This window comes from Tiliqua scincoides, chromosome 2 (assembly GCF_035046505.1).
Source record: "Tiliqua scincoides isolate rTilSci1 chromosome 2, rTilSci1.hap2, whole genome shotgun sequence".
Taxonomy (NCBI): domain Eukaryota; kingdom Metazoa; phylum Chordata; class Lepidosauria; order Squamata; family Scincidae; genus Tiliqua; species Tiliqua scincoides.
The window spans coordinates 250,433,828-250,461,316 of record NC_089822.1 but is presented as its reverse complement, the minus strand read 5'-3'; the positions used below and the strand labels follow the sequence as shown (position 1 = coordinate 250,461,316).

General features: G+C 46.7%; 2 protein-coding genes across 2 annotated transcripts; both read right to left on the bottom strand.

Moving 5' to 3' along the window:
* Nucleotides 1-137: 137 nt before the first annotated feature.
* LOC136639031 (zinc finger protein 397-like) lies at nucleotides 138-21,434 on the bottom strand. Its single transcript, XM_066613060.1, has 8 exons — nucleotides 20,697-21,434; nucleotides 19,817-19,958; nucleotides 19,471-19,568; nucleotides 17,449-17,572; nucleotides 16,817-16,881; nucleotides 16,666-16,717; nucleotides 14,998-15,720; nucleotides 138-520 (listed from the first exon to the last, which is right to left on the bottom strand). Exons 1-8 carry the CDS (start codon nucleotides 21,432-21,434, stop codon nucleotides 138-140), a joined length of 2,325 nt encoding a protein of 774 aa, XP_066469157.1.
* On the bottom strand, nucleotides 7,585-9,600 carry LOC136641223 (SCAN domain-containing protein 3-like). Its single transcript, XM_066616917.1, has 4 exons — nucleotides 9,028-9,600; nucleotides 8,147-8,288; nucleotides 7,812-7,909; nucleotides 7,585-7,614 (listed from the first exon to the last, which is right to left on the bottom strand). Exons 1-4 carry the CDS (start codon nucleotides 9,598-9,600, stop codon nucleotides 7,585-7,587), a joined length of 843 nt encoding a protein of 280 aa, XP_066473014.1.
* Nucleotides 21,435-27,489: the final 6,055 nt, after the last annotated feature.

Sequence of the window (27,489 nt, the reverse complement as noted above, 5' to 3'; positions counted from 1 at the left end):
GTGGATTATCTATCTGGTGCTGATCAGTGTTTGTTCCTCATTGAAGCTTTTCCCACAAACAGGACACCTGTAAAATTATTCTCAGTGTGAATTTGCTGATAGCTTGATAAACGTGACCACTGAAAGAAGCCTCTTCCTCACTCTGGATGCTGGTCTGGTTTCTTCCTTGTGTGGATCATCTCATGTCTGAAAAAATCAAATCTCTTAGAGAAGTTTTTCCCACACTCAGGGCATTGGTGTGGTTTCTTTCCTATGTGGATCATTTCATGTCTTAATAAATTTGATTTCCGAGAAAAGTTTTTTCCACACTCAGGACATTGGTGTGGTTTCTCTCCTGTGTGGTTTCTCTCATGTCTTAATAAAGTTGATCTGTGAGAGAAGTTTTTCCCACACTCAGGACATTTGTGAGGTTTCTCTCCAGTGTGGACCGTCTTATGGCTTAACAAATGTGATCTACAAGAGAACCTTCTTCCACAAACAGGGCACTCATGAGGTTTCTCTCCAGTGTGAATGTTATGATGTCTTAATAAAGTTTTTCCACAGCTGGTGCCTTTGTGAATCTTTTCTCCAGGACAAATTATCTGATGTTTGGCTAATGTATTAGAAGGGAACCTGACCTCAAACTCTTGGCAATTATAATTTTTCACTTCCATCTGGCTGCTGTGATATTCCTCAAACTTTGGATGGTACCTTCTTCCGTACTTGGAAAACAATGCCTTTCCCCCCTCTGCATCCACTGGGCAGGGATTGCTGCAAGCAGCTCCAAGACCTTCTGTGAGCTCACCAGATTCCTTGCATCCCATAAGTGGTTCTATTCCCTGTCTGTTGTTGGATTCCCATCTTTCATCCGTCATCTCAGCTCTCACCAGCACATTCTCCTGGGTTTTCATGGGTGTTTCCACTGGCTCATTTCCTCCAACCTGAGTATTCTTCACTTTGAGCTGATTTCCCTTTCCATCATCTGAAGAAACAGAGAGAGGAATTTTGTCTATGATCTGGGGACCTCTTACTGAGCATCCTGTAACCTCTTCCTTCCTATCTTTCCTCTTCTGCCCATCTCCCTTTCTAGCTCCCAACAAACCTTGTTCCTATTCAGGAATTTGAACTCTCTTCTAAAATATGAAAACCAAAGTCCTCTGCCAAGGAAACACAGGTTCTGGTTCTGGAGTTGGGGAATCCTGGTGCTTATACCACTCAGGAAATGTGGCTGTTTTGCACCATGGAGTTTACTTCTGGTATTCAGCGGGAAGAAAACTGATTCAGGACAATGAGATTTTTCCCTTGACCACTGTAATTCTTGTTCACCTGTGCCTGACCCCACACAATAGGTCTACGGAAAGGTCATCAGTCCACTTCCAAGGTAGACTTGCCATTCTCTAAGGACACATTTAAATCTTTTTATTTGTGTTATTTCATCCCTCCTCCCCCATCTATTTTGCATCACCTTTGTTCAGTTGACAATGACTGACAAGGATCTGAGCTTTTTTAATGCTTATTTTCTTGTAGTGCTGCAGACAACTTTAGGCACTTCATAAGTAGATTTTCCTAAGAACACATTTAACTCTTTTAATTGTTGTTTTGCACTGTTAATGAAAAGCAACCCCAGTACCAATTTCATTGAGTGCGAGGATGGTGTAGTGCAGCGATTTTCAACCTTATTCATCTCATGACACACTGACAAGGCACTAAAATGGTCAAGGCACACCACCAGGTTTTTGACAATTGACAAGACACACCATGCTGCCAGTGGGGGTTCACATCTCCCATTGGCCCTATTAATAAATGACCTTCTCCCAAATTCCTGTGGCACACCTGTGGACCACTCGTGGCACACCAGTGTGCCACGGCACAGTAGTTGAAAATGGCTAGTGTAGTGGTTCAGGAGTTGGATTCAGTCCTAGAAGATCCAGGTTCAAATCTCTGCTTAGCCAGGAAGGTTCCTATGCAGCCTTCACTCTCTCTCACCTCACCTACCTCACAGGGTTGCAGGGACGTGCAGTGCGGGTGTGGTAGGTTAGGCAGAACTGCCCCATCATTGTCCATGGAAAAGAACCGCAGCCTCCCTGCCCACTTACACTAGAGGAGGTGCTCCTTACACATGCGTTCTCAGGTGAAAGGACAGCTTCTTTGGGTATAAGCAGGCAGAGAGACTGTGGTGCTTTTCCAATGACTCTGATGGGGCGTTTCTGCCTCACCTGCCGCCCCTGCACTTCCCTGCAGGGTTGTTGTGATGCCAAAAGGAGGGGAGGAACAACTTATATCACCCTGAGCTCCTTGGAGGAAGGACAGTATAAAAATGTGAAAAATTAATTAAAAAATGAAGAGCTATAAGAAGACAGATGCGGCTGTTGGGTTTTTTGAGATAACTGAATTTGTTCCTGCCATCGATAAGGAAATGTGTGCAATGTACTTCTGGAAGAGTAGAAACACAGGTGGGAGTGTCTTCCCAAAGGAACTCAGGTATCAACAGGTGTTGCAAGAATCAACAAAGATTCCTCTCCAACTCCTTACCTGAATTTTTGACTCTGAGAGTTTTTGACTTTCCACAGGATCTGGGAGGAGCCTCTGTTCCTTTTTCACTGGATGGGGGGCAAAGTCAAATTGGGGATCCAACCAGTGGCTTAGCTAGGTCATTTGACACCCGGGACCCATCGATTTTTGTCACCCATACGACTTAATTAATTCACATTTTTATACCACCCTTTCGCTAAGCAGCTCATACATGATTTCTCCCCTTATTTTGTCCTCACAACAACCCTGTGAGGTAGGTGAGACTGAGATAGAATAATAGTCATGACATGAAATGAATAATAATAAGGGCCAGAAAATAAATACAGTGGATATTTCCCCACAAGCAATGGATGAAATTCTGCATCAAATGGTATATAACATGATGGTATTATTCCTAAAAGCCATGAATTCCAGAATTTTGGTCACTAGGGTGTCATCCCCCCCCCCCCAGGATGTATCATTGGCCTATTTTGAGTTAAGGCAGTTCTCACTTTCAGTTAAGTGGTTCTCAAACTTTTAACACTGGGACCTACTTTTTAGAATGACAATCTGTCCGGGACCCACCAGAAGTGATGTCATGGCTGGAAGTGACGTCATCAAGTAAAATAAAATAAATAATTATAAATAATTAAATTAAAGAAAAACAAATAATTAAAGAAGGGGAAGCCAGCCCTGTTTCACCAAGTGAATTTTCTCTGTAGCCTGCCTGCAATAACACCCCCCTCACACACAAAAATACCAGTGAGATTTTCAGCCCTCCCCAGTGCCCAATTCAGTGTAAGTTCCTATATTTCAAGCATAGCACTATCAGGACCCACCTGGCTTTGCAAGTCTGAAAACAAATATAAATTTACCTTACAGCTCAAGCCTCTGTTTTATTCTTTGGGAGAGGGGCTGCCTTCTGGAGCTTTTGTTGAGCTCCACTTTCATCAGATTGGGACCATGCAGCCAGCCTTGCATTCCCCTTTGCCTGACCTGACCAGGAGCCAAGGCACGTTTGCTTACTCATGAGTAAACACGACCGTGTGGCTTACATTCGCTTTCCATAGGACTCAATAAATTCGCCTGCTTGGAGGAAGGGACTTCCTTCTTGGGTGTTTTTGGGGGGCTGTTTTCATTGGATAGGAACCATTCTGGTGTCGTTGGATTCCTCTCAGCCTGCCCTTTCCGATGGACTAAGGCACGTTCACCTACTCGCGAGTAAACGTGATATGGCTAGGTTTCACTTTCTCTAGGGTTCCATGCATCTTTTGGTTTCTGGTTTTTTGGCCTTAACATTTCAAGGAAAGCAGATATTTCACTCCAGTTTTTTTACTGCATTCTGCTTGAAATTCCGCATTCAACTGTATATAGCATGATGGGGTTATTCGTAACCTCTGCGATATTAACGATGTTGGGTCATTTGTGGTGTCACCCCTCTACCAAGGCTGGCACCTGGGGCAGATCACCCTCCCGCCCTTCGCTAGCTATGACACTGACTCAGGGATCCCTCTTGAGTAGAAGGAGAAACAGGAAAGAAAGCATTTCTTGTGCATTTCAATACAAAATGCATTGATGGATTCTTACCTTTGTTTTATATTCTGTTTTCTGTTTAAATGAAAAAAAATACCCTACATTGGGCAGACTGACATCATATATACGCTTATGCTGCACCTGACTGTGAAAAGGATACTGCGAGTCCTTTTCTCGTTAAAAAACCTTTCCCTTGGGAACCAAGCTTCTCACCAATGCTGGTGCCTATGAATCTCCTTGGCTGCAGCCCATCTATCCACATTTCCACGCACTTCTCCATCACTTGCTGGATATTTTATTGCAAGTGTTAAATTTGGGGAATGTGTCAAAAACAAATGTTTGTCTTGCTTCGTATCTTCTAAACATTTATTATTCAGACGAGGATCTACACACAAGTCTCGCATCTAAATATGAGAACTAGATGAGCAGTATTTTTCTGGATTCACTGCTGGAGCCCAGCAGTCCCTTACCCAAGGAATCTGCATTTTCACCATCCTCCTGCAGAACTTTCCAGAATGTGGTCCGTTGACTTGACTGCACTGGTATCTGCTCAACCATATGCAAAGGCAGACCCATCTTCCTTGGGTTCCTCAGCTGCAGGAAACAGGAAAAGGTGCATGCTCCCACTTTAAAATCTGATGCACAAGGAATGGTTTTTTTCACAGTATTAGAACATGCCCCTTTACCTCCATTATCCAGAAGAATTAAGACAGACTCTGTGTCCTGGATGATTGTGTCCTGATCAAAGGCATACCAGTCATTGGTGTCCCCGGACATTCGCATTCCACTATAATTGGACAACAAACTATAACAGGGCAACATACAAGATATACCTGGGCAACAAACCCCATGTTATATGTGGTAAAGGCACAATCCAGCGCGACCCCTTGGAAGGGAGCCCAGGAGGCAGTGGAGGCAAGGGATGGATGGAGGTGGGTGCCACCCATCTATCTCTTACCTGATGCAAACATCTCAGGTGGCCCCAGGATGAACCGGCCCCGGTTCTCTCTGACACAAGAACATGGGCCATTCTTCGTGAGTCTGTCCTGGCCCTGGCCAAACCAGCCTGGTTCACGTGGATGTCAAGAGTCTTGGTCGGTTCAGCTTCACTCCTGTCCTGACCTTCTAGGGCAAGCAGCAAAATTGGACGTAGGATTCCAATGCCGGCTGGGGACAGTTCTTAGAGCCCCTTCGGCAAGTCCGTTGCGCTGGCCGAAGGGTTTCGCGAAAGTGCAGTAAAGCACATTTGCGCCACTCTTGGGGGAGATCCCGCCGATGCGAGCCTGGGGCATGGTAAGTCCGCGTCAGCCAATCTTGGCCAGCACAGCAGTCTGGGACAGGCATGGGGAGGGTGGGGAGGAGGTAGAAGGCGTTTTGGTGTGGGGGGGAGAGCGTTCCCGGGGTGTGCAGGGTGCTCGGATTTGTTGTGGGAAATATAAAAACTGGGTAACAATATAATATAGGCCTCGCTTGAAGTCATGTTAAATACTTGGAAACATGCAGCTATGAGAAAGTTATTAATTAGAAGCTAACTTCTTGGGGGGATGTGGGAGCGGCTGACCCCCATTTCTAAGAGAGAGTGGTTCCCAGAGTGGCGTGATTGGCCAAGGACACCTTGACTGGGAATCTGTTCCAGCTGCAGGTTTTCAGGTTGGGAGGGGTGATCCTCCACGAGTGAGTTGCCTGACTGCACGTCTGCCTCTAGAAAGTTCGATTGGTTCTGAATTTTAATTGGCTGTTGAGCTCAAGTCAATTATGAGAATCACCTGTTAGGAACATCTCTTGTTTGAGTTCTGCTCTGGCCTGTGAGGCCTGAGCTTTGATCGCTCTGCTCTAAACTGAACAGAACCTGAACTGCAGCAACTGCAATCGACTGGCCAACTGATGGACTGAGAGTTCTTGATGTAAGACTTTGGTGAGTGATAGTTTTAGTGTTAGGAGTTAGTTTTTATTATTTTATTGTATGCTCTCTGTCTACATTCCTAAACTTATATCTAAGAAAAGTGCCTGTCTGTTGTTATTTCTGTCCTTTAATAAATCCTATCTATTTACAGCTGTGTGGATTATTGGAACCATGGAAGGGGGAAAACCAGTGCTAATGGGACTGGCTTCCAGTAGTCTTACGTTACCCTGATGCCCAGTAACTGTGCCTGGCACCCTGTTGAAAAGCCGAGTGGGGACTCTGGCTGGGAAGCCAAGGCTTGGAAGAACAAAGTGACTTGTTGTATGGTCAGATGGCTCCTCAGGTTGAGAGAGCAAAGAACCAGGGAGCAGAAGCTGGTGGGTCAATTAGAGGGTGATTGAAATATTGCCCTGCTAATTTCCAGAATAGTGAAAGACTTCTGCAGAAGAAATCCTTCTGCAGGATTTGCGCCATTGATTTAGGTGGCGCAGATCTGAGTAGCCCCATTGGGGCTGCTGTGGCTCTTCGTGGGGTAAGGGGAAAAGTTTCCTCTTGCCTCAGGCCAAGCCTCAGACAGCCCCAAACTTGCTCTGGATACAGCACAAGGCCCATCAGCCTGCCTGTTCCAGAGCAAGTTAGGATTGAGCTGTAAGTCGCTTATTCCAACCCCAACTCTATCATTGAATTTTAAAAATAAAAAGTATCTCATGTATTGGAACAGAAATACCCAGGTTGAGAAAAAGAAGGAATAGAAATGTCCAGTACTGGGGCACCTTTGACGGGGATGCAGTTGTCCAGGATGCAATGGTCCTATTGCTTGTATCAGCATGCTGCAAACAATTAACCAAGATGTGAAGGACAGGTGAGCTAACTTTTCTTGTACTTTTCTGTTGAACTGTCTGTCTGCTGGAAGTCATGAGGTCAGGACAAAAGGCCAAAGGTGGACCTGCGTATTAGAATCGAGATCACTTCTCAAGATTCCTAAATGGATGAGAGACAGAACACAACCGTTTCTACTAAAGGGATAACTGGAAGATGGAGATAAATCTTTTCTTGCTCCCCCCACCACACATTCAGTCCTCTTACCACCTTGGATCATGACCCTGACCACCTGGATATGCCTCTTAGAGGCAGCCCCCTAGAATAGTGGGTTCCAGGTGGTGGGATACCTACAGACACCACTTCTCGCCCCACTTCCCCAAACCTCCCCCTCGTCCCGTTTTCTACAGATTGCTGAAGTCATGCCACTCCCTGCAGTGGTCATTGGGTCCCCAAAGGCCCATCGTGCTCACTGTTTTAAAAGCAAAGAGGATGTTTGTTTTGCGTAAGGCTATCTTAGAAAAACACAGTCCTGAGTATTTGCCTGAGAGTGCAGAATGGCAGTCTGAGCATCATATGGTACCTGAAATGTCTACACGTTTTCACACCTGTGCACGTGTTCACCAGAAACTAGATTCAACAGGGCATTATGGACATAACATCCAGCAAAGTAAAGAATGGCAGCTCTGGTATTGCTCCAACATCTCAAAATGCACCTTCCGCAAAAGTCAAAGATTTCCCAGTGGTAGATTCTAAAGAAAGCAGAGCTGTCCCCAGGGCCTGCCAAAGACCTCCTGGGGCCTCAGGCAGTGTGCAACCTGCTGTCCCTTCATCTCTGGTCATTTGCCAGACTCTGATCCTCCCACGCCCTGGAGTGGGAAAGGAACAAGGGGCAGAGAAGCCATGGAGGCAAGTCGACGGATGGGGGTGGGTGCCACTCACCTACCTCTTTCCTAAGGCAAACACTTCAGGTGACCTCAGGATGGACTGGCCCCGGTTATCCCTGACACAATAACATGAGCTGCTACCTGGTTCATGGGTCTGCCCTGGTCCTGCCCAAACCAACCTGGCCCACATGGACGCCAAGAGCCGTGGTCAGCTCAGCTTCACTTCTGTCCTGATCTTCTGGGAGAAGCAGCAAGGTTGGATGTGCAATTCCAATCCCTATGATGGACAGAAGGGACAGTTAATGGAGAAGGAGGATTTAACTGGTGCTAAAGCTGCCCCCACCATAATCACTGTAAGAGAGATTGCTAGATCTGGCAGGCAGAGGATGGGGGGAAGGGCAGAAACCTCCCAAACTCCCTCTTCCGCATGGCTGCAATAGGTACAGGAATGTTTACCTTTACGTTTTGTTACTCTAGTCTTGAGGGCACTTTCTATCTTACACTGACTCCTTACCTGGCACAGAGTCCTGCCCATCAACACTCTGCTTGGTATCTTTGAACATCTCTGCATACTCTTTGGAGATCTCCCCCTGCACCATGTCCAAGCATTCCTCCTGTGCGTCGAGGAAAACCACAGCCAAATCCTGCAAGGGCTCCTGAAACAGTGAGAAGAATCTGACTCTGAATCAGAACACAGAAAGTAGGGAAGAGAGAGTAAGGAACAAAGAGAGCAGGGAGGAGGCTGCATAAGCACCTACTGAAGATGCTGTAGGGGGTTGGACTAGATGACCTTGTAGGGCTTTTCCAGCTCTATGATTCTACGAAAACAGATGCATTCTGCTCCCTTAAATCCTTCTCCCTTTGATGCATAATTCCAGGAGTGGTTTTCTGAGAAATCAAGCTCTGTGCAGCTTTCTAACCTGTGGCTTTCTAGGCTGTGACTGAACAAACTACATCACTGAGAGGGCCACATAAGGCGGCCAAGTGCTTTTCCCCCATCAGAACTCCTGATTTACTAACTTGGACATGGAAGGTTCGATGCTCTCTAAGGACATCAGCAGAAAAGCTGTGCCTGTGGATTTTCTACCCTTACTGCACATTTTGTACCCAATACAAACATTCAATACATTTCAAAGGGTTCAGTCAACAGGAAATTAGTTGTGATGGTTCCAAGGGGGCTAATCTGAATGGCTGCATCACATGCAGAGCTTCCTCCCAGGTGCCTGAGCCTCATTTCTCAGCTTTTCCCTGAATGCTTTTCAATGACTTCAGGATCCCTGGGAGGACTGTGGGCTTTGCTGCCTGCAATGACTTCTGTGACCTGAATCAGGCTGGCTGGTGGTTCCACTTTCTGTGCCTGGCCAGCAACCTAGGAGTGAAATACCAGGACCTCACCTGCCACGTCCCCGTCTCCATCTCAGCCTCTCTCCGGCTCATCAGGAAATCCTCCAGCAGGGCCACGGCCTGCGCACAGCTGTCCGGCCCCCCTGCCCGGATCCAGCTCTGGGCTTCCACCGGCAGGCTGGCCAGGAACTGCTCCAGGACCAGCAGCTCCAGGATCTCCTCCTTCGTGTGCCTCTCCGGCTTCAGCCACTGGCAGCACAGCGCCTGGATCTGGACGTACATCTTTCGTGGGTCTTCCAGCTCCTGGCAGCAGAACTGCCTGAAGTGCTGGCGCTGCGCCTCCCTTCTCAGGGCTCCGTCTCTCAAGATGGCAGCCTTCACTTTCCCATAGTCCTCCTTGTCTCTGGCTTCCAGGAGGCTAATGGCCTGCTGGGCTTCTCCGCTCAGTGCAGGCATGAGCCAAGCCACCCACTCTCCTCTGGGCCACCGACAGGCTTCAGCCACTTGCTCAAAGGAGGCCAGAAAGGCCTTGGCATCGTCCCAGGGTGTGGGGTCAGGCACTGGGGGGCTCCCCCATGCAGAGTGGAGGAACTGCTGCCACTGGGCTTCCCAGCGCTGTTGCATCCCCCTGCCTGACTCCTCTTGGCCCCCTTGTGGCTGTCTCCATCCTGGTTGCTCCCTCATATACTCAGGCTGATCTCTGCCTGTGTCTCTTCCTGCCCCTCCTGATCCCTCTTCAGCTTCTGGACCTGCACAGGATCGCTCACTCATGGCTTTCCTCCTGGCTCCACTCCTGCAACTTGGGAAGCAGAGACCTGGGTTGACCTTCTGGGGTAGCTGATTTAGGCAGACACTTTGCTCTCCAATCCCTAATCTGCCTAGAAGGAGAGGGGAGGAAATGACCACACTGCTTCCTTCTGGGCTGGTCTTATGAGGTTCCCCTGGTGACAAAGGAGCTGCAACTGTAGGGCCCCCCAGCAACCCAAGTCCATTGCCTGGAGGGATTCCTCAGCTCAGGACACACACTCAGTGGGTCATTTAAAAGACAAAGGGGGAAGGAGGAGCCTGTGATTGGAAGAGGCACCTCAGTGGAAGCTTCAAGGGCAGGGAATAGGTGTAGTTTCCACCTCAGTGTTTGACCACTGTGAGACATTGTAAACCTGTTGAATATCCACCTGCCAGGAGAGGGCACAAGAGTCATGCCAAAAAAGAAAAAAGATGATGGCAATGTGGTTCACCTTTCAAGTGATTTCCTAGACATGACCAGAAGTGTGTTCTGGTCCTGGGAGGTCAGGGAGGTGTTCGGAGGTGTGGGAAGGCCACGTGCTGCCTCCCTGCTCTTCAGAATGCCTCTGGAGGCTTCCAACAGGCACTACCACTTTTCCTTCAAAGAGCGGTCTGGTCAGCTCTGGCAGGGTTTCTGCACCTCAGGAGTCCTCCCACAAAGGGAAAAAAGGAGCGTGCAACAGACACATGCTCCAGGGACATGTTGGCAACCTTCAGTCTCGAAAGACTATGGTCTCGCACTCTGAAAGGTGGTTCTGGAACAGCGTCTAGTGTGGCTGAAAAGGCCGATTTGGGAGTAACAATCCCTTCCACACTGGGAGCAAGTGCAGTCTGTCCCTGGTCTGTAAGGAGAGGCAAGTGAAAAAGTTCATCCTCTTAAGGGACTGGCATTTAAGGGAGCAGGACGTGCCTCTTTTTCCTACTCTCGGTGTTCTGTTTTGGAGTAAGATTCTCTCCACTGCTTCAGGTGCTGTTGCAGGAGTGGCTGTGCGTCTCCTTGATGCAAAGGACGAATGCTTGGCCGTGGTGTAGCTAAGGGAGTGCAGGGGGTAGCAATTGCACTTGGCATCAAACTTGGGGGGGGGGCAACAATCTGAGCTTGACACTAGTGGCCAAAATTGTGAAAACCTTAGTATTTTTGAATAATATCATCATGCTAGATATCATTGGAAAGGCAATTTAACACAGAATGCAATAAAACAACCTGCATTGGAATATCTGTATTCTATCTAAGGTTATGGTCAATTAATGAGAAAATGAGGACACAACTTCCTTCTGGAACAAAAAGTAGATTTCTTTAACTCAACACTGACCTATGAGAGCCCGTGAGATGTTATTATGATACAGCATGGAGCCAATAAGGTGTTCAGCCATTTCTGCCCGACATTGCATATATTCAACAGGGATCAAATGTGTACACCTGTGGACTGGGCAGAAATGGATTAATATGAGTCAGCTCTCATTTCCATCTATCATAATAGCATTACCCCTGCTTAACTGGGTAAAGAGGCATTTTTTCAAGTGGTGCTCCTCTTATATTTAGCAAGGGGGAGAATAACCCCAGCACAGTATCTTGAACCAATAAGGGGCAAACATTTATTTACTTCATTAATTAGATTTTGTCATGGAGGGGGGACGACAAAATCTTCTTTGACCCAAGGTAGCAGATAGATGCCTTAGCTATGCCACTGGCTGAAGAGACAGCAGAGCAAGTGGGTGGCAAGCTGCTGGGGGAGATGTGTTTTCCCTTGTACTGTGCTGGATACAGCGCAAGCTTCTTGGCTTGCCTAATGAGGTGCAAGATTGGATTGTGCCCTTATAACATATGAGGTTTCCTGCCCAGTTACAGTGGGCTGCAAATATCCCAGAATGCAAATGACCAGGAACACATTTGTCCAGGATGCAAATATACTAGTACCACGGATACCCATTTATGAAAGCAGAGTATGTCTTGATCTTTCTGGTTCATGGAGTTAAAAGCGCACATTCTCATACTTGTGAAATAACACCGTTCCTTGTGCACCAGAATTTGGAGCATGCATGTTTTCCTGTGTGCTGTGCAGGTGATGAACCCAAGGAAGATGCATCTGCCTTTGTACATGGTTGAGCAGACACCAATGCAGTCAAGCCAACGGACCATGTTCTGGAAAGTTCTGCAGGAGGATGGTGAAAATGTGGATTCCCTGGGTAAGGAACTGCTTGCCTTGGCTCCAGTGAATGCTGAAAGATATTGCCCATTCTCATATTTAGAATATGAGATTTGTAGGTAGATATTCTGACTAGTATATATACATGCTTATAAGATATGAAGCAAGACATACATTAGTTTCAGCATCCCATGTACAAGTGTCTTCCTATGTGGTCTGGAGAGCCATCTGGTAAGAAAAACATGTCCTTCGAGCTGAAATTGAGCCAGCGACCTAAGGATGACTTTGCTGCCACTCTACAGTCCTCCACTCTACCAGCTGAGCTATCAAAAGGACAGGCATGAGGTTCTGTATTGGGTAATTTTAAAATGGGGTGTAGCACCTACAGGGTGTGGAACTGGATTCTTAATTGCAACTTTTCCCTTGAAGATCTTCCCACCTATCAGCTGGCCAACCTTATAATGACCTCATCAACTAAATTGCACCCATTGACTTCTTAGGAAAGCACTTTGAAAATCCCTATTAGCTGGCCCTGAGGGGGAGGGGATGTTTGCACCCTCTAACTATGCTACTGATTTATACCATCATGAACTTCTTGAAGGAAGGACAGTATACATATGTAATTTTTCCCCATTAATTTCAATGGGATTTACTTCCAGGTAAATGTGTATAGCAGTGTTTCTCAAACTGTGGATCAGGACCCACGAGATGGGTCGCAAACCAATTTCAGGTGGTTCCCATTAATATTTTATTTTTGATATATTAGACTTGATGCTCCCATGGGATGTGACTGCATTTGGGGAAACGTTACAGGCCTGTACTTTTAACAAGCTACTATGCGCATTCTTTTAACAGTGATAGTAAATGGGACTTATTCCTGGGTAAGTGTGGCTAGGATTGCAGCCTAGGATGGTTAAAAATGTTCCTGCTTGATTATGTCACTTCTGGTCATGACATCACTCCTGACAAACTCTCATTCTAAAATATGGGTCCTGGTGCTAAACGTGGGAGAACCACTGGAGAAAATTTAAGGAATGCTTAGGATGCAGTGACAACCTGGGCAATGGCACCCATCTTGGAAGCACTTTGAGTTTTCACTTTGTGGTGATTGCCACCCAATTCCATTCACCCCTGTAGGGTCTCCTCTTCTGCAAGTGTTTCCTGCTTGTTATGTGCATCACGGTGCAGAAGAATAACTGGTGCATCTGTTCTCTGAATGAGAAAGCACCACTTGTGGCACGCTGGCAGATCTCTTTTCATGTTTCCTGCTTGTTCTGTAGTCAGATGGTGGCATGATAAGAACAGGTTGTTCCATTTCTCCCAAGGAGATCCCTTGGACATTTATAGAATTGTATTTTTTACTGCTTCAGAAATGCAAACATTAGCAAACAGACACTTGCAGCCCAATTCTATTGTTGGGCAGAAGGCACTTTACAGCAGTCAGAAATGATGCAGGGGTGATATTCATGCCCCAAGCGTGGTGCTGAGGCAAAGAAAGTGCACCAACAGAGGTGAGTTGGCCGGGTGGGTGGAACGGGGCTGTGGGAGGGTGGAAGGGGGTAAAGGTGGGAGACATGTCGGAGGTGGGAAGGGATTTTATCCAGTGGAGGCAACGTGCTTGGGAAGCTGTCCCCTCCAGTGCGAGACAATGTGCTCCCTTTTTCTCCTCAGATTTGTGTCAGCTGAAGAGCTGTTAGAGATCTAAGGAGACCCACTCTCTGTGAAGGGGCTTACAGAGGGGTATTTTCTCTTTCCCCTCCCAAGCCTCTCCATCTGCCCTCCCACCATAGCATGCAGTGCAGCTTCTTTGGGCTGGTTGTATGCTATGACTGGGCATACCATAGGATTAGAGGGGTCTCACTTCCTGGTATGTGACTCCAAGAGGAGTAGCAAAACTGTATGATAATATGCTAAATAGATGCTGGAAGTGTAAGAAACAAAAAGTCTCTTTCTACCCCATGTGGTGGACTTGTGGTAAGGCCAAAGAATATTAGACTGAGATTCACACACTGATGCAATTAATTTTAAAAGTGAATACACAAATGAAACCTGAAGCCTTTTCTTTAGATAATCATGTTGAAAAAAATTCTGACTGTATTTTTATATAAACTGCAGCGAGGATACTCTTTGCACAGCACTGAAAAAAATACCCTTGGTTAAGATTGGAGGACAAAGGTCTTGGTAGCAACAGATAAGAGTCAGTAAATATGCAGTATTTATGAATAACTGGAAACCAATCATTGACTTTCTACCTATGAGAGGAAGAATGCTATAATGGTTTCTGCATTTGAGCACTAGAGACAAACAAAATAAATCATGTCTTTTTAGTACCACCCTATTCCCCACTCTTAAGACATAAACAAGGGCATGATGCTTTTTGAGATAGAGTTCTTTCATATTTCTTGCCATTATTTTGGCCCTGATCCTCCTACTGAGAATTCTCCATATTGGTCAAATTCTCTTGTTGTTGCAGAAGACAAGAGGGAAGAGGGAAGAATTTTGACCATGTTCTGTTCACCTGTTTTTCCACCACCTGCTTGCCCACCCACTCTAGCAGATCCCGGCTGACGTGGAAACATGCATAAATTCTAAATGATGACATTCTGCCCATCTTGGTTTTCCAAATTGTTTATTGTACAGCTGCTATTCAAAGGGTGGGACAGGGAGTTCCTTCTGGCCCTCTTTGCCTAACCCAAGTCATCTTATTGAACAGTGACCACAATTTATCAGGCAGTTATTACACAATTGCGCAGTACCGAGGCCAGGTTTCTTCCCCATAACTCTACTTCAGGATACTGCAACATAAGCCAACCAAGTTGCCCCAAGCAAGGTGAAAAGCATGCAGGAATTATCACAGTTTGAGAAAACAGTGGACCTTCAGACTATAAACCGTTAAAGCTCTGTATGGATTATCTATCTGGTGCTGATCAGTGTTTGTTTCTCATTGAAGCTTTTCTCACACAGAGGACACCTCTAAGATAATTCTCAGTGTGAATTTGCTGATGGTTTGATAAATGTGACCACTGAAAGAAGACTCTTCCTCACTCTGGACGCTGGTCTGGTTTCTTCCTTGTGTGGCTCATCTCATGTCTTAATAAATGAGATCTCTGAGAGAAGCTTTTTCCACACTCAAGACACCGGTGTGGTTTTTCTCCTGTGTGGATTCTCTTATGTCTTAATAAAGTTGATCTGTGGCAGAAGTTTTTCCCACACTCAGGACACTGGTGTGGTTTCTCTCCTGTGTGGATCATCATATGGGTTAACATTTGTGATCTCCAAAAGAACCTTTTTCCACAAATGGGGCACACCTGAGATTTCTCTCCAGTGTGAATGTTATGATGTGTTAATAAAATTGATCTCTGAGAGGACATTTTTCCACAGTCGGTGCATTTGTGAATCTTTTCTCCAGTATGAATTAGCTGATGTTTGGCTAATGTATTAGAAGGGAACCTGACCTCAAACTCTTGGCAGTCATAATTTTTCACTTCCATCTGGGTGCTGTGATATTTGTCAAACTTTGGATGGTACCTACTTCTGTACTTGGAAAACAATGCCTTTTCCCCCCCTGCATCCACTAGGCAGGGATTGCTGCAAGCAGCTCCAAGACCTTCTATGAGCTCACCAGATTCCTTGTGTCCCATAAGTGGTTCTATTCCCTGTCTGCTGTTGGACTCCCATCTTTCATCCGTCATCTCAGCTCTCACCAGCGCATTCTCGTGGGTTTTCCCTTGCCCACTCCTGGGTGTTTCCACTGGCTCATTTCCTCCAACCTGAGTATTCTTCACCTCGAGCTGGTTTCCCTTCCAATCATCTGAAGAAACAGAGAGAAGAATTTTGTCTATGTTCTGGGTACCTCTTACTGAGCATCCTGTAACCTCTTCCTCTCGTTTTTCTTCTTCTGCCCATCTCCCGTTCTAGCGCCCAACCAACCTCGTTCCTAATCAGGAATTTGAACTCTCTTCTTATGTGGCTATTTTGCACCATGGAGTTCATTTCTGGAACTCAGCAGGAAGAAAACTTATGCAAGACAATGAGATTTTTCCCTTGACCACTGGAATTCTTGTTCACCTGTGCCTGACTCCACAAAATCGGTCTACAGAGAGGTCATCAGTCCACTTCCAAGGTAGACTTGCCATTCTCTAAGGACACATTTAAATCTTTTTATTTGTGTTATTTCAACCCTCCTTCCCCTTCTATACTGCATCACCTTTGTTCAGCTGACAATGACTGACAAGGGTCTGAGATTTTTTTAACGCTTATTTTCTTGTAGTGCAGCTAACAGACAACTTTAGGCACTTCATAAGTAGAGTTTTCTAAGGACGTGTTAAAGTCTCTTTTTTAATTGTTGTTTTGCACTATTAATGAAAATTTAAGCAACCCCAATACCAACTTCTGACGGTTAATGCATGTATAAATGTGCACATATGACAGCCATGATGGTTCAGGAGATGGACTTTGTCCTGGAAGATCCAGATTCAAATCTCTGCTTTGCCAGGATGGTGCAGCCTTGGGCTAATCTCTTTCACCTCACCTATCTCACAGGGTTGCAGGGACGTGCAGTGTGGGTGTGGTAGGTTATGCAGAACTGTCCTGTCATTTTTCGTGGAAAACAACTACAGCCTCCCTGCCCACTTACATCAGAGGAGACTCTCCTTACACATGCGTTCTCAGTTGAATGGACAGCTTCCTTGGGTGTAAGCTGGCAGAGAGACTGTGGTGCTTTTCCATGGACTATGATGGGGCGTTTCTGCCTCACCTGCCTTCCCCACATCTCCCTGTAGGGTTGTGGGAGACTGTGCAATGTACTTCTGGGAGAGCAGAAACACAGTTGGGAGTGTCTTCCCAAAGGAGCCTGAGTATCAACAGGTGTTGCAAGAATCAACCAAGATTCCTCTCCAACTCCTTACCCAAATCCCGGCCTGAGAGTCTCTGACTTCCGCAGGATCAGGGAGGAAGCTCTTTTCCTTTTTCACTGGATGGGGGGCAAGGTCAAATTGGGGACCCAAGGATCCCTCTTGAATAGAGAGAAACAGGAAATAATGTATTTCTCATACATTTCAATACAAAAGGCACTGATGGATTCTTACCTTCTGTTTTACATTCTGTTTTCTGTTTAAATGAAAAACAAATCCTACTCTGGGCAGACTGACATCATATATACGCTAATGCTGTACATGACTGAATGGATTATTACGAGTCTTTTTCTCTTTAAGGAAAGCTTTCCCTTGTGAACCCAGCTTCTCGCCAATGCTGGTGCCAACAAATCTCCTTGGCTGCAGTCCATCCACCCACATTTCCACGCACTTCTCAATCACTTGCTGGATATTTTAGTCTTTACAAGTGATGTATTCAGGGAATGTGTCAAAAACAAATTTCTGTCTTGCTTTGTATCTTATGTATACTTTGTATACTTATGTAAGTTATAAGTATATACACATACTATTCAAAAAGGATCTGCATACAAATCTCATGTCTATATATGAGAACTAGATGCAAAGCATCTTTTTGGATTCACTGCTTGAACCCAGCAGCTCCTTACCCAGGAAATCCACGCTTTCACCATCCTCCTGCAGAACTTTCCAGAATGTGGTCCGTTGGCTTGACCGTACTGGTATCCGCTCAACCATGTGCAAAGGCAGACCCACCTTCCTCGGGTTCACCACCTGCTGGAAACAGGAAATCATGCATGTTCCCCTTCAAAATCTGTTGCACAAGGAATGGTATTAATGCACAGGTATGAGAACATGCCCCGTTACCTCCATAATCTGCAAGAATTATGACAGACCCTGCATCCTGGATGACTGTGTCCTGATCAAATGCATATCAGTCATTGGTGTCCCTGCACATTCACATCCCACTATAACTGGGCAACAAACTATAACAGGGCAACATATAAGATATACCTGGGCAACAAACCCATGTTATTTATGCTAAGTTGCTTATATCAACCCTAACATTGCATTTTAAAAATAAAGAAGTATATCAAATATGCATACATTGGGATACAAATGTCCAGGATGAAAAAAGAAGGGATGGAAATGTCCAATCCTGGGACACGATTTAAAGGGATACAGTTGTCCAGGTTGCAATGGTCTTGTCACTGGCTGCAACCAATTAACCAAGATATAAAGAACACACAAGCTAGCTGTTGTGCTTGTATGTGTCTGTATGCTGGAAGTCTTGTGGTCAGACCGAAATGGCTAAAGATGGACCTGTGTATTAGAATTTAGATCAGGGGTGCCCAAACCCCAGCCCAGGGGCCACTTGTGGCCCTCGGGAAGCCCCCAGTCTCCAATGACCCTCTGGCCCTCCAGAGACTTGCTGGAGCCTGTGCTGGCCTGACGCAACTGCTCTCAGCATGAGGACGCCTGTTCGACCTCTTGCCTGAGCTGTAGGACGAGGGCTCCCTCCACTACTTGCTGTTTCACGTATGTGATGCAGCAGTGTCAGTAAAGGAAAGGCTGGCCTTGCTTTGTGCAAGGCCTTTTATATGCCTTGAACTACTGCAAGACCTTCATTCATTCATTCCATCTCTCATAAATTCATTTGTGTAAATTTATTCAAATTTTAAATGTAAATTAATTCTTCTTTTCCCTGGCCCCTGACACAGTGTCAGAGAGATGATGTGGCCCTCCTGCCAAAATGTTTGGACACTCCTGATTTAGATAAATTCTCAAGATTCATAAAAGAATGGGAGACAGGACACAACCATTTCTGCTAAAGGGAGGAAGGGGATAAATCTTTTCTTGCTCCACGCACCACCCATTCAATCCTCTTACCACCTTGGATCGTGACTCTGAACACAGGGCTATGCCTTTTAGAGGCAGCCCCCTAGAATAGTGGGTCCCAGGTGGTGCGATACGTACAGACGCCACTTCTCACCCCACAGTTCACTTCCCCAGATCTTCCACTCGTCCTGTTTTCTACGCATTGCTGAGGTCTTGCCACTGCCTACTGCGGTCATCATCATGCACACTGATGTAAAAGCAAAGAGGGTTTTTGTTCTTTTGCGTAAAGCTATCTTAGAAAAACACAATCTTCAGTATCTCTCAGAAGGTGCAGAATGGCAGTCTGTGCATCACGTGGTGCCTGAAATGTTGTCTATATATGTGCCTTCACACCTCTGCATGTGTTCCCCAGAAATGAGATCCAGTTGGCCCCTATGGGCATAACATCCAGCACAAAATGGCAAGACTGGTCGTGCTTCAACATCTCAAAATGCACCTCCCCCAAAAGTCAAGATTTCCCAGTGGTAGATTCTAAAGAAATCAGAGCTGTCCCGCCAAAGACCTCGTGGGGCTTCAGGAAGTGTGAAACATGCTGTCCCTTCATCTCTGGACTTTGGCCAGACTCTGATCCTCCCACTCCCTGGACTGGGAAAGGAAGAAGGGGCACAGCAGGCCAAGGAGGCAGTGGAGGCAAGTGGACAGATGGGGTGGGTGCCACCCACCTACTCCTTCCCTGAGGCAAAGGTAGCCTCAGGTTGGACTGGTTATCTCCAACACAATAGCATGAGCTGCTACCTGGTTCATGGGTCTGTCGTGGTGCTGCCCAAACCCACCTGGTCCACATGGACTCCAAAAGCCGTGGTCAACTCAGCTTCACTTCTGTCCTGATCTTCTGGGAGAAGCAGCAAAGTTGGATGTGCGATTCCAATCCCTGTGGTGGACAGAGGGGACAGTTAATGGAGAAGGAGGATTTAGCTCCTGCTAAAGCTGCCCCCACCACAATCACTGTAAGAGAGATTGCTAGATCTGGCAGGCAGAGGCTGAGCAAAAGGTCTATACTTGGGCGGAAACCTCCCACACTCCCTCTTCTGCATGGCTGCTGCAGGTACAGGAATGTTTACTTTTACGTTTTGATACTCTAGTCTTGATGGCACTTAGTATCTCACACTGGCTCCTTACCTGGCACAGAGACCTCCCCATCAACACTCTGCTTGGTGTCGCCGAACATCTCTGCATGCTCTTCGGAGAGCTCCCCATGCTCCATGTCGAAGCACTCCTCCTCTTCGTCCAGGAGAACCACAGCCAAATCCTGCAAGGGCTCCTGAAACAGTGAGAAGAATCTGACTCTGAGTCAGAACACAGAAAGTAGGGAAGAGAGAGAAAAGAAGAGAGAGAGCAGGGAGTAGGCTGGATAAGCACCTGCTGGAAACGCTATAGGGGGTTGGACTAGATGACCTTGCAATTCTTTTCCAACTCTATGATTCTATGAAAAGAGTTACATTCTGCTCCCTGAAATCCTAATCCTTTGATGCATAATTCCAGAAGAGGTTTTCTGAGAAATCCAGCTCTGTGCAGCTTTCTAACCTGTGGCTTTCTAGACTTGTGACTGAACAAACTACATCACTGAGAGGGCCACATAAGGCAGCCAAGTGTTTTTCCCCATCACAACTCCTTAACTATGAAGTCAGACACGGAAGGTTCGATGCTCTCTAAGGACATCTGCGGAAAAGCTGGGCCTGTGGATTTTCTATCCTTTGTGCACATTTTGTATCCAATACAAACATTCAATACATTTAAAAGGGTTCAGTCAACAGGAAATTAGTTGTGATGGTACCAGGGGGGCTAATCTGAATGGCTGCATCACATGCAGAGCTTCCTCCCAGGTACCTGAGCCTCATTTCTCAGCTTTTCCCTGAATGCTTTTCAATGACTTCAGGATCCCTGGGAGGACTGTGGGCTTTGCTGCCTGCAATGACTTCTGTGACCTGAATCAGGCTGGCTGGTGGTTCCACTTTCTGTGACTGGCCAGCAACCTAGGAGTGAAATACCAGGACCTCACCTGCCACGTCCCCGTCTCCGTCTCAGCCTCTCTCCGGCTCATCAGGAAATCCTCCAGCAGGGCCACGGCCTGCGCACAGCTGTCCGGCCCCCCTGCCCGGATCCAGCTCTGGGCTTCCACAGGCAGGCTGGCCAGGAACTGCTCCAGGACCAGCAGCTCCAGGATCTCCTCCTTCGTGTGCCTCTCCGGCTTCAGCCACTGGCAGCAAAGCGCCTGGATCTGGACGTACATCTTTCGTGGGTCTTCCAGCTCCTGGCAGCAGAACTGCCTGAAGTGCTGGCGCTGCGCCTCCCTTCTCAGGGCTCCGTCTCTCAAGATGGCAGCCTTCACTTTCCCATAGTCCTCCTTGTCTCCGGCTTCCAGGAGGCTAAAGGCCTGCTGAGCTTCTTTGCTCAGGGCAGGCATGAGCCGAGCCACCCACTCTCCTCTGGGCCACCGACAGGCTTCAGCCACTTGCTCAAAGGAGGCCAGAAAGGCCTTGGCATCATCCCAGGGTGTGGGGTCAGACATTGGGGGTCTCCCCCATACAGAGTGGGGAGGCTGCAGGGTCTGGAGGAATTGCTGCCATTGGGCTTCCCAGCGCTGTTGCATCCCCCTGCCTGGCTCCTTTTGGCCCCCTTGTGGCTCTCTCCATCCTGGTTGCTCCCTCATATACTCAGGCTGATCTCTGCCTGTGTCTCTTCCTGCCCCTCCTGATCCCTCTTCAGCTTCTGGACCTGCACAGGATCGCTCACTCATGGCTTCCCTCCTGGCTCCACTCCTGCAACTTGGGAAGCAGAGACCTGGGTTGACCTTCTGGGGAAGCTGATTTAGGCAGACACTTTGCTCTCAAACCCCTGATCTGCCTAGAAGGAGAGGGGAGGAAATGACCACACTGCTTCCTTCTGGGCTGGTCTTATGAGGTTCCCCTGGTGACAAAGGAGCTGCAACTGTAGGGCCCCCCAGCAACCCAAGTCCATTGCCTGGAGGGATTCCTCAGCTCAGGACACACACTCAGTGGGTCATTTAAAAGACAAAGGAGGAAGGAGGAGCCTGTGATTGGAACAGGCACCTCAATGGAAGCTTTAAGGATCAGGGAATAGGTGTAGTTTCCACCTCAGACATTGTAAACCTATTGAATATTCACCTGCCACATGAGGGCACAAGAGTCATGCCAAAAAAAAAAAAATGGATGATGGCAATGTGGTTCACCTTTCAAGAGATTTCCTAGACAGGACCAGAAGTATGTTCTGGTCCTGGGAGGTCAGGGAGGTGTTCGGAGTTGTGGGAAGGCCACGTGCTGCCTCCCTGCTCTTCAGAATGCCTCTGGAGGTTTCCAACAGGCTCTACCAATTTTCCTTCAAAGAGTGTTCTGGTCAGCTCTGGGAGGTTTTCTGCACCTCAGAAGTCCTCCCAGAAGGGGAAAAAGGGAGCATGCAACAGGCACATGCTCCAGGGACAAAAGCAGAGGCAAATGAAAGAGTTCGTCCTCTTCCCCTAAGGAAAGCCCCAGACCCTGCAATGGGACTTCTCATGTCTGAGCTGGCTATTTTGCCAGCGCAGACTTGAGAACCTCCATGTCAGGCTTTTCAACGTGACTCAGAGTATAGGATCTGGCAGAGGAGGCCTCTGCTGGTCCCATCCACTTCCCAGGTTGGTCCCCTGCACTCAGGGTCTCTGAGAGGAATTTTATCAGCAGGTACAAAGTTTCTTTGGGGCCCCTTTTCAAAGGGGGAGGGGTGAAACAGAGTGGGGGAGGTTGTGATGGGCAAGCAGAATGGGGCAGAGAGGGACAAAACAGGGGGTGGGTGAAGGAAGCAGACAGATGGAAAAGTCTTTGGAGCCCAGGTCTACCCACCCGTGTGACATCAGCAGCTAGATACAGTAATGTGGAAAAACAAACACACTCCGAAGTCTCTCTAAAAAATTTTTAAATATAGATAATCATGCAGAAAACTAACTTCATGACATGTAGGCTCACACTAGAATGGAAAGTGTCCAGATTGTAGCAAAGCATACTGCTGCAGCACCTGTAGCCCCACAGCTGTGTCCCTGAGCTCCTACACACTCCTTCATGGTAAGCAGATCCACAAGCTAAAAAGCTACTATAGCAGCTCAGTTTCCTCCCTCATCTGATACCATGTTAAGGAGAGTCATTTATGCATTCTTCTGCCCCGCATATATGGCCAGCCCTAACGGCAGCCACAAGCTAGTGGTAGTGTCACCAGCATCCCACATGGGCAACAGAAAAATGTAAGATCCCAGGAAAGTTCTGGGCCTCCTCCTTTGGCTCCTGGGCCCCCTTTTAGACCCTGGGCCCGGGTGAAAAATTACCCTCTTTATCCCCCTCTCCTAGGCCCTGCCCGCACTCCTCTTGCTCCGGAATACCTCCCCCCACCCCTAAAGCCTGCCCCATTGCCTGGCCATCTTACTGTTCTCCAGGTGGCTGCACAGTGGCCTCCACCATGCACTGGGCCCAGCACTGGCTGACACTGGCCAGGCACCATTCGCTCCTCCCACAGTGCCATAAACATGCTTTACGGCAGGTGCTACGGGAGGATAGGATTGGGCCCTAAATCTCATTATGTTCAAAGGGGCTTACTCCCAGGAAAGTGTGCGCAGGATAGCAGGCAGAGTCACGTTACAAGAGCGGAACACTGAGGGCGCAATCCTAACCTGCTCTGGAACAAGCAAGCCAGGAGCTTGCGCTGTATCCAGCGCAGGATAGGGGCCCAGAGTGGCTCAGCCAGAGGCAAGGGGAAACATTCCCCCTTACCCCTGGGAAAGGCGCCCTTTCCCTATGAGACTCCTTGGACTTGCGCCACCTTCTGAGGAGAGCAGAGCAGCTTGAAGTTGCTACATTCTCCCCGGGAATGGGGGTTGGGATCCTGCATAACTGCCAGATCCCAGCCCTCCCCACCCCCGCCCTGCCTCTGCCATTTCTGCCCAACATTGCATATATGCAACAGGGATGAAATGTGTACACCTGTGGGCTGGGCAGAAATGGGTTAATATGAGTCAGCTCTCATTTCCATGTATCATAATGCAGTTACCCCTGCTAACTGGGTAAAGAGGCACTTTTTGAAGTGCTGCTCCTCTTATATTTAGCAAGGGGGGAGAATAAACATCCCTCTTCACCCAGCACAGTATCTCAAAGCAATATTTTTAATTACTTAGAGCATAATCCTAACCCTTTATGTCAGTGCTTTCCAGCCAATGGAACTTGTGCTGCATCCTGCAATTGGGTGACACTCATGGAGGCCTCCTCAAAGTAAGGGAATGTTTGTTCCCTTAGCTCAGAGCTGCATTGCCCTTATGTCAGTGCTGGAAAGCACTGACATAAGGGGTTAGGATTGCGCCCTTTATTAATTAAATTTGATTTTGTCATGGAGGGGTTACAAAATCTTCTTTAACCCCCAGGTAGCAGATGGATGCCTTAGCTATGCCACTGGCTGGGGGGGGGGGGAGGTTGTACCAACCCCGTTCCCTGAGCAGTACGGAGTGGCTTCTTGGCTTGCCTGTTGTAGTGCAAGATAGGATTGCGCCCTTAGAATATATACCATGAGGTTTGCTGCCCAGTTACAGTGTGATGCAAATATCCCAGGATGCCAGTGACCAGGGATGCATTTGACCAGGAAAGAATTGTCCAAGATGCAAATATACTAGCACCACGGATACCCATTTATAAAAGCACAGTATGTCTTGATTTTTCTGGTTCATGGAGTTAAAAGCGCATGTTCTCATACTTGTGAAATAACACCATTCCTTGTGCCACAGATTTTGGAGCATGTATGTTTTCCTGCGTCCTGCAGGTGATGAACCCAATTAAGATGCATCTGCCTTTGTACATGGTTGAGAGGACACCAGTGCAGTCAAGCCAATGGACCATGTTCTGGAAAGTTCTGCAGGAGGATGGTGAAAATATGGATTCCCTAGGTAAGGAACTGCTTGCCTTGGCTCCAGTGAATTCTGAAAGATATTGCCCATGGACAGTGGTGTAGCTAAGTCATTTGACACCCGAAGCCCATAAATTTTTGTCACCCCATATGACATAATTAATTAATTGATTCATTCATTATTCATTCATTCACATTTTTTATACCACCCTTCCTCTAAGCAGCTCAGGATTTGATATGAATAATGATAATGGTCAGAAAATAAATGCAGTGAATCTTTCCCCACAAGCAATGGATGAAATTCTGCATCAAATGGTATATAACATGATGGTATATTATTCCTAAAAGCCATGAATTTCAGAATTTTGGGTGTCACCCCCCGCCCCCCCGAGGATGTATCATTGGCCTGTTTTGGGTTAAGGCAGTTCTCACTTTGAGTTAGGTGGTTCTCAAACTTTTAACAATGGGACCCACTTTTTAGAATGACAATCTGTCCGGGACCCACCGGAAGTGATGTCATGGCTGGAAGTGACATCATCAAGCAAAATAAAATAAATAATTATAAATAATTAAATTAAAGAAAAACAAATAATTAAAGAAGGGGAAGCCAGCCCTGTTTCACCAAGTGAATTTTCTCTGTAGCCTGCCTGCAATAACACCCCCCTCACACACAAAAATACCAGTGAGATTTTCAGCCCTCCCCAGTGCCCAGTTCAGTGTAAGTTCCTATCTTTCAAGCATAGTACCATCAGGAACCACCTGGCTTTGCAAGTCTAAAAACAAATAAAAATTTACTTTACAGCTCAAGCCTCTGTTTTATTCTTTTGGGGGGGAGGCGCTGCCTGCAATAACACCCCCCCACAAATAAAACAGTGAGATTTTCAGCCCTCCCCAATGCCCACCTTACCAGCTTACCAGTTTTATTCTTTGGGGGGGTGCTGCCTTCTGGAGCATTTGTTGAGCTCCACTTTCATCAGATTGGGAACATGCAGCCAGCCTTGCATTCCCCTTTGCCTGACTTGACCAGGAGCCAAGGCACATTTGCTTACTCGTGAATAAACACAACTCTGTGGCTTACTTTCGCTTTCCTTAGGGCTCAATACATTTGTCTGCTTGGAGGGAGGGACTTCTTTCTTGGGTGTTTTTTGGAGGCTGATTTTATTGCATAGGAACCATTCTGGTGTCATTGGATTCCTCTCAGCCTGCCCTTTCCAATGAACTATGGCAGGTTCGCCTGCTCTTGAGTAAACACACAATATGGCTCAGTTTCATTTTCCATAGCGTTCCATGCATTTTTTTGTTTCTGTTTTTTTTTGTCAAAACTTTGAAGGAAAGGAGATATTTCAATCTGGTTTTTTGCATTGCATCCTGCTAGAAATTCCGCATCCACTGGTATATAGCTTGATGGGTTTATGCTGAACCTCCACGATGTTAGCAATGTTGGGGCATTTGTGGTGTCACCCCCCCAAGGCTGGTACCAGGGGCAGATCACCCCCGTCCCCTGCTAGATACACCACTGCCCATGGACTTCTCCTATTTAGAATATGAGATTTGTAGGTAGATATTCTGACTAGTATATATACATGCTTGTAAGATATGAAGCAAGACAACATTTGTTTTTCAATTTCAGCATCTCATCTACAAGTGTCTTCCTATGTGGTCTGGAGAGCCATCTGGCAAGAAATCGAACCAGCGACCTAAGGATGACTTTGCTGCCACTCTACAGTCCTCCACTCTACCAGATGAGCTATCGAAGGGACAGGCATAAGGTGCTGTGTTGGGTATTGTTAAAATGGGTATTGTTAAAATGGGGTGTAGTGGAACTGGATTCTTAATTGCAACTTAAGAAGGCACACCAACAGAGGTGAGTCAGTAGAGTGGGCGGAACGGGGCTGTGGGAGGGTGGAAGGGGGTGAAGGTGGGAGGCATGTTGGAGGTGGGAAGGGATGTGATCCAGTGCAGGCAATGTACTTGGGATGCTGTCCCCTCCAGTGCCAGACAACATGCTCCCTTTGTCTCCTTAGACTTGTGTCAGCTGAAGAGCTGGTTGAGATCTAAGGAGACCCACTGACAGTTGAGGGGCTTACAGAGGGGTATTTTCTCTTTCCCCTCCCAAGCCTCTCCGTCTGCCCTCCCACCATAGCATGCAGTGCAGCTTCTTTGGGCTGGTTGCATGCTATGACTGGGCATACCATAGGATTAGAGGGGTCTCACTTCCTGGTATGAGACTCCAAGAGGAGTAGCAAAACTGTATGACAAAGTGCTAAATAGATGCTGGAAGTGTAAGAAACAAAAAGTCTCTTTCTACCCCATGTGGTGGACTTGTGGTAAGGCCAAAGCATATTGGACTGAGATTCACACACTGATGCAGTTAATTTTAAAAGTGAATATACAAATGAATCCTGAAGCCTTTTCCTTAGATAATCATGTAGAAAAAAATTCTGACTGTGTTTTTATATAAACTGCAGCGAGGACACTCTTTGCACAGCGCAGGAAAACAACAAAATACCTTTGGTTGTAGATTGGAGGATAAAGGTCTTGAACTTGGTAGCAACGGATAAGAGTCAGTAAATATGCAGTATTTATGAATAACTGGGAACCACTGATTGACTTTCTGCCTATGAGAGGAAAAATGCTATAATGGTTTCTGCATTTGAGGACTAGAGACAAACAAAATAAATCATCAAGAAGGGACTGAAGAATTAACAGATAAGTGAATAAGAAACAAAATCCATAAGAAGGGCTGACCGAGATATATACTTTGATATTTTGTTTAGATGGTATTTGATAGTTTGATATTTTGTTTGATATTTTGTTTAGATATTTTATGTAAACTTTGATATTTTGATAACTTTGGTATTTTGATAAACTTTGATATTTGAACTGAACTTTGATATTTTGTTTAGATGGTATGGAAG

Bases quoted from the DNA above. Each gene is read 5' to 3' on its own strand.
- LOC136641223 (XM_066616917.1), bottom strand. From the start codon at position 9,600: ATGCAACAGCGCTGGGAAGCCCAGTGGCAGCAGTTCCTCCACTCTGCA. The intron at 7,910-8,146 runs GTAAGGAGTCAG...TGTCCATCATAG, and splicing joins TGGGCAGGACTCTGTGCCAG to GGATTGGAATTGCACATCCA. The intron at 7,615-7,811 runs GTTGGTTTGGGC...TTCCCACTCCAG, and splicing joins TTGGCGTCCATGTGGGCCAG to GGCGTGGGAGGATCAGAGTC.
- LOC136639031 (XM_066613060.1), bottom strand. From the start codon at position 21,434: ATGAGTGAGCGATCCTGTGCAGGTCCAGAAGCTGAAGAGGGATCAGGA. The intron at 19,569-19,816 runs GTAAGGAGCCAG...TGTCCACCACAG, and splicing joins TGGGGAGGTCTCTGTGCCAG to GGATTGGAATCGCACATCCA. The intron at 16,718-16,816 runs GTAAGGAGTTGG...CTGCTCTCCCAG, and splicing joins ACTCTCAGGCCGGGATTTGG to AAGTACATTGCACAGTCTCC.